This window comes from Cibotium barometz, chromosome 16 (assembly GCF_041138505.1).
Source record: "Cibotium barometz isolate CiBa-2024 chromosome 16, ASM4113850v1, whole genome shotgun sequence".
NCBI classification, from domain to species: Eukaryota; Viridiplantae; Streptophyta; class Polypodiopsida; order Cyatheales; family Cibotiaceae; genus Cibotium; species Cibotium barometz.
The window spans coordinates 28,673,768-28,684,811 of NC_141061.1; the positions used below are offsets into that span (position 1 = coordinate 28,673,768).

The window sequence follows — 11,044 nt, forward strand, 5'->3', positions numbered from 1 at the left end:
GCAAGGGTTACAGATTGTATCATCCGTAGTCAAAGCGTATCTTGATTAGTCGAGATGTTGTTTTTGTGGAAGATGCTGTGCAGCCCTTGTTATCATGTACCAAAGAGACAAGTGTGAGCTCACAGGATGTATTTGATACGTTGTTGCCTCTCTTTACAGGTGGGAATTCAAATGTAAGTCCTAATGAGGTAAATATTCAGCCTATGCAGATTTCAAACGACATCATAGATCAGCCTATTTCCGATGCAGATTTACAGGATGTAATTCATGAGGATAGGGCTGAAAATGACCAGGCTAGAGGTATGCCTAAATGGCTGGTGCAAACCTTGCGTGATAGTAAGATTGATGCACCTATGACTAGTCGTACTCGTTCAGGTTTTCAGCATGCCTCTTATACATTAGATTGTTATGCTTTGGCTGTGTCTAGTATGTGTGAAGAGGAAGAACCTCTTTCATTTGATGAGGCACAAAAATCAGAAAATTGGTTGGCTGCAATGCAAAGTGAATATGATGCTATAATCAAGAATGGTACATGGTCTTTGTGTGATTTGCCTATTGGTAAAAAGGCCATTGGATGTAAGTGGGTTTTTAAGTTGAAACGAAAGCCAGATGGCAGTGTTGATCGCTATAAGGCTAGGCTTGTTGCAAAGGGTTATGCTCAAGAAAAGGGCATTGATTTTGATGAGACCTTTGCTCCCACTTGTCGTATGACTACCATTCGTAGCATTTGTGCATTGGCAGCTCATAATGGTTGGAATGTACATCAGTTGGACATAAAGACTGCGTTCTTGAATGGAGATTTGCATGAGGAGGTGTATGTATCGCAGCCTCGTGGTTTTGTTCAAAGAGGGCAGGAAAACAAAGTGTGCAAGTTGAAAAAGGCTTTATATGGTTTAAAGCAAGCTTCACGAGCTTGGTATGAAAAGATACATGCATATTTGACTGCACATGGTTTTCAGAATAGTCCAACAGAAAGCACTTTGTATGTTAAACGTGTGGATGATGTACATCTAATCATTGCTCTCTATGTCGATGACATGCTGCTCACAGGACCAAATGAGAGTCATATTGCTGATTTTAAGGCTGATTTGAATGCCTCTTTTGAGATGTCAGATTTGGGGCATTTGCATCATTATTTGGGGATACAATTTAAGCAGTGTGATGGAGGTATTGCTTTGTGTCAGACAAAGTATATTGAGACATTGTTGCGGAGATTTGGCCTTGAAGACTGCAAGCCTATTGCTACTCCAATGGAGACAGGTTTGAAGTTGAGTCTTCATGATGCTTGAGATCACTTTGATGTCACACTCTATCAGACAGCTGTTGGTTGCCTCATTTATGTATGCATTACGAGGCCGGACATTCAGTTTGCAGTCTCACAGGTGAGCAGGTTTATGCATAGCCCAGGGTCTCAGCATTGGAAGGCAGTTAAACACATCTTTCGCTACTTGAGTGGCACCATACATCTTGGGTTGTTTTATCCCAAGGGGGGATCGTTGCCGCCAGATTTACATGCTTTTTCGGACTCAGATTGGGCTGGTTGCTATGACACAAGAGTGTCCACAAGTGGTTTTTGTTTCATGCTCGGCAGCTCATGCATATCTTGGTTGAGCAAGAAGCAACCTACTGTGGCCACTTCTAGTTGTGAAGCTGAGTACAGGGTAGCTTTCACAGCTACGGTTGAGTGTGTGTGGCTCAGACGGCTTATGGCTGATTTGGGTGTTGGACAGGAGTCTGCCACCTCTATCTACACTGACAGTCAGAGCGCATTGGCAGTTACGAGAAACCCAGTTTTTCATGCTCGCACAAAGCACATTGAGGTGCATTATCACTATGTCAGGGAGAGACTCTCAGTAGGAGAGATCAGCTTGGCCTATGTGCCAACACAGGACAACCTCGCCGATCTTTTCACAAAGGCGCTTCCTCGTGAGAAGTTCGAAGCTTTCCGCAAAGCTTTGGGCTTGCTCCCCTTTGTGGATTGATCTACTTCGGGCATGGCACTCCCCTATACATGAGTGCCAGCTCTCGTTCACACCATCACTCCCAGGGGGGATTTGTTGCCATATACATAGGCAGTGATGTGTGTGAACACACTTAGGACCGCCGGGGCACTTTTTCCCTCTTTATTAGGAGGTTTTTTCCCCCGGCTTGTATATACGCCCATCCTTCTAGGGCTAACTAATCTTTTGTACATTGACACAATCTAATACTTTGTGTTGTGTGCATTCTTGCTTCTTCTTCTCCAAGCTTTGTGTGCTTTCCTGTAACCCTATTTCTAACATCAAAGTGCTTTGTAAACTTTGTGTTTGTGAGTGGAGGAATTGGATTCTCCATGCATCGCTCATGCCTAACCTTCTACAATATCCAAGCAGCCCATTCTCACCATCTCCAATAAACTGTATAAATGAAGGGAGATCAGTGAAGGGTAGAGGATAATGCAAAGAAGGATCATAAGGATATAAATATCCATCAATCCAAAGATCCACATTAGTCCGACCCTGTTGTCTTCTTGCATGCTTCTCATGTGCATTCAGATGCTCTTTCTTGATTGGTGCATATTCATTCAATATGCGAATATGCAAGTCTACCTTCCGCACTCTTGTTGAAGCGAAAATTTCTATCATAACCAAAATGGAAGAGACTAATCTGAAGTGACTCAAGGCTATCCTATTGTATTCACAATAGGGCTATTCTTTTGTGAAGAGGGAGAGAGATAAAGAGAGAGAGGGAGATAGACTCAGGGTTTTCCTATATTGTATTCACAATAGGAGAAGAGAGCTTGGAAAAAAGGGAGAGAGAGAGAGAGAGAGAATCTTATTGCAGAGGTTGGTAGGAAACATGATTAATAATAGTAATGATTGAAAGAAACAGAATGTGGGGGGAATTTCAAATATGACTATTAAAATGTAGTAAATAAGAATGAAAGCGTGGATATCAGTGATCTTAGTAGGGGGTTTTAATAGCTAGAAAGAGAATCTTAGAGAGAATCCTAGTTCAAGATTTAGAGAGATCCCCTACTTTTAGGCCCAAAGGTAGGCGCGTCATTATGAGCTTTGTCTCCTTAACCCTCAATAAAATTAGTCTTAATTCCTTAAAATTAGGGATCCTTACAGGGCCTTTTTTGTGCTCAAAATTAGGGATCCTTCATGCCCAGCTCGACTCCACAGCCTAGACTCGGGACTTTCCATCCTGTGATGGTTCCATGTCCCACTGGACCACCGCCGCCGGCCAAACCATCGGCACGGCATGGCTCGTTGTGCCGTTTCCATCATTTTGGTCCCATTTTCGCATATCGACGATCTCGATGTCAAGGTGGGGAGGGCATCCCTTGGAGGCACTCGGCATCAGGAAACCTCACTCGCAATGCGAGAGGCCTAACATGCCTACCCGGTGCGTGAGGGCTTTTACATGTGCCTAGACATGGGTCCGTGCTACGCCGCTCCCTTGCACCTCATCCCCATATAGATGCATACTTTTTGGAATGGGCTAGCATACTCCCAAGGCACCATGGGGCCTTGGATAGTATTCCCAACCATCACATAGGTCCCCCCCACATGCTCGCAAATTTTGGTCACTATCAGATGATGTTTGGTATATCAAGTAGCGCATTTTCAAGTCTCTTAGTGCTCAAGAGGCCATGGAAAATCTCGCTCTTCACCATGCCATCGTACACAAACATCATCCGATGGTGACCAAGCATTGCGAGCATGTGGGAGGGTACATGCTCGTAAAGTTTGGTCTCACTGGACGATGTTTGGTATATCAAGTAGCGCCCAGTGTGCAATTTTCAAGTCTCTTAGTGCTCGAGAGGCCATGGAAAATCTCGCTCTTCACCATGCCAACGTACCCAAACTCTTCACCATGCCAACGTACCCAAACTTTGCTGAATGATGTGACCAAACTTTGCGAGCATATGTCCCCCCCACATGCTTGTAAAGTTTGGTCACCATTGGACGATTTTTGGTATATTAAGTAGTGCGCCGAGTGTGCAATTTTCAAGTCTCTTAGTGCTCAAGAGGCCATTGAAAATCCCGCTCTTCACTATGCCATCGTACGTAAACATCGTCTGATGGTGACCAAACTTTGCGAGCATGTGAGGTGAGATGGTTGTCACGAGGTCAAACTAGGAAGGTTGGTGAGATTGATGCCTGCATTACTTGAAGAGTTCAAGTAGCATAATGCTACGCTATATGCAAGGGCCACACTACTTTCACGCACAATTTTTATTGCTTTTATTAACATACATATTGTTTGAATTATATGAGCTAAATAAAAAATTTCAAAAAGACATATTGCTTTTATTAACAGACATATTTTTTGAATTATATGAGCTAAATAAAAAAATTCAAAAGAAGAATATTGAGATTACATAGATAGCTATTGCATTAGATGTTGTGATAGAGCTCTTACGAAATAGATATCTAAAACAACCTTTTGGTTATGGTTCTAAGCAATTAAAATAATTTCTTACAAATTCCAAGAATGGTGTACTTTGTCATGTGGATGAAGGTGGTTCAATATGCATAGACATGTCTTACATTTTTATGAACTTGGAAGTACTCATAGTGGAAGGTCACTTATGGATGCATTCTCTTGGAAAGAATTTTTTTTGAAAAAATCATCGATGGATTGATTTACAGCCAGGGTAAGGAACATATCCTATGGTCAAAGTAGAGATGGGTTGGTGAATCTTTCTTTGATAAAAGGTAGAGTCTGTATGAAACTTTGGCAAATGTTTGAAAATTTTCAAGATATATGCTCACTTTTAGTATAAATTTGGTGATTTTTCCTCTAAAATTTACCCAAAAATGCCACCTTGGGCTAATATATTAAAAAGTCACAATTTTTTTGGGGTCTAAAATAGCGTGACTTTTGGAAGACCCTTGAAAATTAGCCTTTGGGCTAAATTTTGCTCCAAATTTTTTCCTTGTTTACTGCCACTATTTAATGCAGGCAAGTTATTTTGTCCTAACTACTATGATAGGGATTTGGAGAAAGGGATGGTGCACAGAAAATTTTTTTAATCGTATGTGTAATAAGTTTAAAAATTTTGTGGATGTTACTGCAAGTGAAAATGAAATGGAGTGCTCACTTTTCCAAAATCATTTTTTGGCCTATCCGAGTTTTGGGTTTTTTGAAGCTTGGGAGCAATGTGGTGGAGAGTTTGAGTAGATTGACTCATACCCAAACTTAATCAAGCTTTGGCAAATAATTCTCTGGATTCCAATAAATATAGCATATTATGAACGTGGATTCTTAAAACAAAACCGAATTAAGGATGATGAAAGGAGCAGCTTGAGCCTTTCCATATTGGACACCCTTATGTTCTTGTCTCTCACAACACCTCAATCTGTAGATGAGGTAGATTGCGAGAGGAAATTTGACACTTGGGCAAGTTTTTGTAAGGTGCTCTCTAAAGTAGTTGAGGCTTTTTGTCTTATAATATGTGATTTAAATTAATGTTGGAAGTAATATAATGTGATTGCAAACATTCATGTTATCTTTACAAAGGCTTGTTGAAAGTTCCTCTTTTTTTTTGTTAAATATATTATATTATATAAGGGCTATTACATCACGACCATCCTTTATCTCTCAAAAGTCACTGAAAGTCCCTCTTTTATGTGCAAGGTTTTAGTGCCATGTGTTGAAGTGTCTTTGTGGTTGCTTCACCATGTGGTGATGTTTTTGTTTTTTTTTGGGATCAATAGATATATATATTTATTTACCAAAAAACAACTTTACATCAGCTTTATCATCATGAACATTTTGTATTGGGAAAAGTCTTCTTTTGTATTGGAGAATGATAGCTGGTCTTTAATCTGCAAGTTTACTGAAGAGGATGTTTTCGTTTTTTAAAGTATCTTTTATGTGATATGTTAATAACTCATAGCCTAATATAATGAAAATGCTTGTGAGGAAAAGTTATGGGCGTCAGTATCAAGATGATCCATAGAAGGCATAAGTTATACTTGAAAATTTTTACTAAGGCTATATGGTCTTCAATGAAGGGCACATGGGGTCTTCTGGGGCTTCAAATAAAAAAAGTCCAAAGTAAGCTTCAAATTTAAACCTTGCTGGCAACCCCATACAAATTTGGGGTATCGAGCAATGCTAGAGAAAAACTTTTTTTTTTCAGAGTGAGAAAAAAGACAAGTTGGAGTACAATCGGTTTCCCTTATTCAAAATCTCATTATTAACCGATTTTTATAACTAAAATCTTACAAAATTTATCGTTTTTGTACAGGCAAGAGTAAATTCAATCTTTTTTAAAAATTTTAATTGGTGCAAAATACACTAAAGGACGGTCATCGTGGATCGGAGACGTGGAGTGCCCAGATTAAAGCGCCCAAAACGTGCCGCACTCTCCACCGTTGATTTCCCTTAATTTTGAGGAATCTCAAAATTTTTTACATGCCTGAGTACAATACTGCTACCACTACTACTGGCGCACGTACCTGAGTACTACTACCATACTTGCTTCTCGTGCCCTCTACTTGGACCACAGAAATTAAGCATGCCAGTGACCTTCTTAGTTAGCATGAAGCATTGGGCTAGGTCAGTTGCTGCTGCCTTTAGGCGCATCGCCAAGCTGCTTTGTAAGCTGTTTACGCGCTTCTCTGCACCCAGATCAGCAGCAACGAGCTCATGTGCAACAACGTCTGTTTTCCCTTTAAGGGTCATTCATGTGGACAAGACTCTTGCAGGCAGCAGCAGCCATGGAGGTATCAGCTTTAGCAAACCAACAAGTTGGGAGTTTCACACAATATCGCACACATGGAGCAAGGGAGTGCAGTCATGGTCCAGCATCATCAACGAAAGAATGGAGAAGAACAATGGCAGAGAAATCTATGAGGATCTGTTTGCAAGGGAAGATTTCAGTGGCCATGAGTGCTATGGTCCTTTCTTGGAGTTCTTGGGGCTGCTGAGGGCAGACGGAGTGAGGCATGTGTGGCTGGATGCGCTTTGTATCAACCAGGGCAGTGAGTCAGGCGAGAAAGCCCAAGAGCTACAGAAGATGGGAAGCTTCTATGCCAGAAGCTTGGGCTGTTACGTGTGTGCCCATGGCTTCGGAGAAGGCTTCCAGACATGGAAAGAGGAAGGCAACAAGCTGGTCATTCCCCGCTGGTTTACGAGAGTGTGGACATTCCAAGAGCTCCTTCTTCCCAAAGCAGTCACCTTTATCCTGGGCATTCATCCAATCATCAGGAGAACCATCAACTACAGCATATCAGAACAAAAGCTTAAGGGCCCTTGCATATGTGCAATGAGAAAGCTCTCCTTCCAACTCCCTCGCCACCCTCTCCCAAGCTCGGATGAAGAGGAGGATCAAGTCGAAGATGAAGCTGAAGAAGAAGATCAAGACCCAGCTGCACCAGATCATGCAGCTCAATCCAGGAAGGTAGAGATCATCTCTGCGGCAGCGCAAGTAGACAGCTCGCCCTGCCCCCAATGTGGTGGAGGTGCTTTGATTCGAAGAGCAAAAGACCCCTGCCTGCAATCACAGTCATCGTCAGCTGCTGCCGACCTCTATTTCATAGAGGCAGAGTGCATTGTTCCGCTCATGATTATCGCAAAAGAGCAACTCCCGAGGGGGGCTGTCTGGAAGGACTCTGATGAATTAGGTGAGGAACCGATGACTGTATGGAGTAGGGAAGCTAATGAAGATCCGGAGCAAATGCTGTTGCGGTTAGAGCAAGCTATGCAGCAGGAGCAGCTGGAGGAGGACAATACGTCGAGTCGAACATGGGATCCCATACAAGTGGTAGTGGAAGTATCAAAGCGGAATTGCACCCGCGAAGAAGACAGGGTGCTCTCCATTCTGGGCTTGCTAGGAGTGGAAGGAGCAGTGCAGCTCAGAGTAGGGAAATCTCTGGATGAGCAACTCCTCCATCTCGCGCAACAGCTCACAACCTCTAAGCATCCCGAAACCTTGGTGAAACTGTGTATAGCTCAATTTGCCGGACATACCACAGCCGGAATGTCTTGGGCTCCCTCGATGAAGGCCGGGGGCTTGCGTCCCACCGGTGAGGAAACACCGACAAACCCTCCATCATGGAGAGAACTCCGTCGCAACAAGCAATTGTACGCAAGAATGCTGGAAGTGGAGCAACGCAGTATATCTGGACTGCTTCAGCTAGCACAAGTAATGAGGCACTTTGTCAGAAAGGTGGAGGTGGAGGCTGTGCTTGACGATGGGCCTCTTGTTCTCAGCCAAGCTTGCGTTTTGTGGGATTGTTGGTTTCTTCGTGACATGATGCAGGAGGAGAACCTGTTTCACCTTCGACTAGAGATCAACAATACAGGTGCAGCTTCTCAGAATAATTTCCTGCAATCGATTCAATTCCAAGCTTACTTCTCCTCCTCCTCTTGTTTACTTCACCGCAGTGTCTTTGCGGCGGGGGACACTGCTACTCTTTCCAACATGAGCCTGGTGAGGCTGGAAGGCACACAACTAGATGTCAGACTCAAGGATTTCCGAGTAAGTCTGGTGCTACTCGGAGAGGTAAATTTGTCAAATGACGAGAAGCACCAAGTGATAATGGTGTGCGTAGGTAATAAGATCCAAGGCCTTCACAAAGTCGGTATTGCTTGGTTACCTGGTCTTGAGAGGATTCTTCACATTCCAAATGTCATATAGGTGGGTTTAAGGATTACATGGAAAGATTTGTATTCAACCTTCCCTAGAATTACCAGGCTGATTCTCTTAAAGGAGAAGCTAATAAAACTAGAATTTTTCTTTTAACTCTTTAAAAGCCAAGCATAAATTAGAATGCTCGGAGGTGTCTTGGCTTCTAAGAAGCATAATATGGTTTTCATATGGGGGCACTTTTATATGGGTAGCCATGGTGTTGATGTGCTTGGCCTTAGCTTCTTCACCTATGGTGGACAGTTGTACTACATCAGAATAGAGCTGACACTCAAATGTGGGACGGGCAATCCATGCAATGGTGCATTCTTACTTTTGCTATACAGCTAAAGGGCATGAATACAACTTCAACTTGATTAATGAAAGAATTTCATATTATTGGCATTTAGTCTAATTTTAATAATTTTTCACAGGAAATTAATCTTTGGAATATTCATGTTAAGCTCTTAAATTTTTCGTGACTTAAAGAGTTAGCATTAGTATCCTTGCATTTTTCCTCTCTTTCACTCATTAGCTTCCTTTTTTAAGAATTTATCTCATAAGAATCGTGGTTTCTTTCTTTATACCTCTTCTTTTCCTTCCTTTTTAAAATCAAAAAAATTGTAGCACCCAAATGTGATTGTGCTTAAGGTGATTGTGTAAGAGTCTTTCCATTTTTACCACCATATTGTTTGAAAATGTAGCTTTTAAACTCAAATGAAACAAAGATGCTTTAAAGGTTTCAAAGAAATCATAACATTCATGCCACCACAAGAGTAAATTTTCTAGAATATACTGAGAAATATTAAATTTAGCACTTTTAATTTACTAGTCACATATCTTGTCTCCAACGGATAGGGGCTCCTCACCTATTAATGGCATGGGGTTGAGGTCATGGGATCAACGAGAGTGAGAGATCTTAAAAGAGTTAAAGAAAGACTGAGTGTTAGTGAGAGTGATAAACAGAGAGTTCAAAAGAGAGAGAGAGAGAGAGAGAAAGAGAGAGAGAGGTAAAGAAAGTGAGAGAGAAAGTGAGCTTTGATAGAGAGAGAGGGTGAGAGAGAGAAAGAGAGAGGAGTTGGCCAATTTGAGAGAAATAGAGATAGTTAGAGAGAGAGAGAGAGAGAGAGAGAGAGAGTGAATGAGAGTGAGGTAGAGAGAGTAAGAGAGGTGAATGAGTGAGAGTGAGAGAGTTACAAAATGCTAGAGAGAGTGAGGTAGAGAGAGTAAGAGAGAGGTGAATGAGTCAGAGTGAGAGAGAGAGAAAGAGTGAGTGTTAGAGAGATAATTGAATTAGTATAAACAAAATGTTTTTTGTTTTGTTTTAAAGGAATAAAATTAAAAAAAAGAGAGAGAAGGGCAATCAGAGAGAAGGAAAAAAATTAGTTTTTCGTGAACCGTGGTAGCGTACCATTGCATCAAATGAATGTTGTCGAAAGGAAAATGCTCTTCCCGAATACAATACAAGTAAAGGGGCCTAGAGCACTACTATTGGTTTGGATGAGGTAGTGGTGGAGAAATGGCATGGGGTGAGGTCGTGGGATCAACGAGAGTAAGAGAGCTTAAAAGAATTAAAGAGAGAGAGAGAGAGAGTCAGATAGAAAGAGAGAGTTATAGAGAGTTCAAAAGAAGGAGTTAGACAAAGGTAAAGAAAGTAAGTTAGAGAGAGAGAGAGAGAGAGAGAGAGAGAGAGAGATTAACGTCGATAGAATGCAACAAGGAAATATACGACCAACGGTGGGACTGAGTGTTTGATAGAGAAAGAAGAGACGGTGAAAGAGAGAGAGAGAGAGAGAGAGAGAGAGAGAGAGACTCTACGAGAGGGAGTTGGCCAGTTTGAGAGAAGTAGAGGCATTAGAGAGAGTAAAAGAGATGGAGAATCAAGAGAGAGAAAGAGTTAGAGAATTCAATAGAGGGAGAGTAGACTTCGTATAAACAAAGGAAAAAATAAAAAAGAGCGAGAGAAAGAAGAGAGTCTGATGGAAAAAGTCTAAGTTTTCGTGAACACTGGTAAAGGGGCGCAGACTCCAAGTACTACTACCATAGTTGCTTCTCGTGTCTGTTTCTGGGCCCAAAAAAAAACACAGAAATTAAGCATGCCAGTGGCCACGGTCTAATATGGTTTCGCTAATAATATCAGTTAGTTGATCAAAAGATATTACCCCCTCCTCTTCTCTATTAATTATTAGATCGCGCTGGTCATTCCCCGCTGGTTTACGAGAGTGTGGACATTCCAAGAGCTGCTTCTTCCCAAAGCACTCACCTTTATTCTGGACATTCATCCAATCACCAGGAGAACCATCAACCACAGCTGCATATCAGAACAAAAGCTTAAGGACCCTTGCATATGTGCAATGAGAAAGCTCTCCTTCCAACTCCCTCGCCACCCTCTCCCAAGCTCGAATGAAGAGGAGGATC

The 11,044-nt window shown here is 41.9% G+C and overlaps 1 protein-coding gene across 1 annotated transcript; it reads left to right on the top strand.

Moving 5' to 3' along the window:
- Positions 1-6,502: 6,502 nt before the first annotated feature.
- LOC147630527 (uncharacterized) lies at positions 6,503-8,559 on the top strand. The gene is made up of 2 exons (XM_086810425.1): positions 6,503-8,303; positions 8,386-8,559. Exons 1-2 carry the CDS (start codon positions 6,515-6,517, stop codon positions 8,424-8,426), a joined length of 1,830 nt encoding a protein of 609 aa, XP_086666551.1. The 5' UTR covers positions 6,503-6,514; the 3' UTR covers positions 8,427-8,559.
- The last annotated feature ends 2,485 nt before the right edge of the window (positions 8,560-11,044 follow it).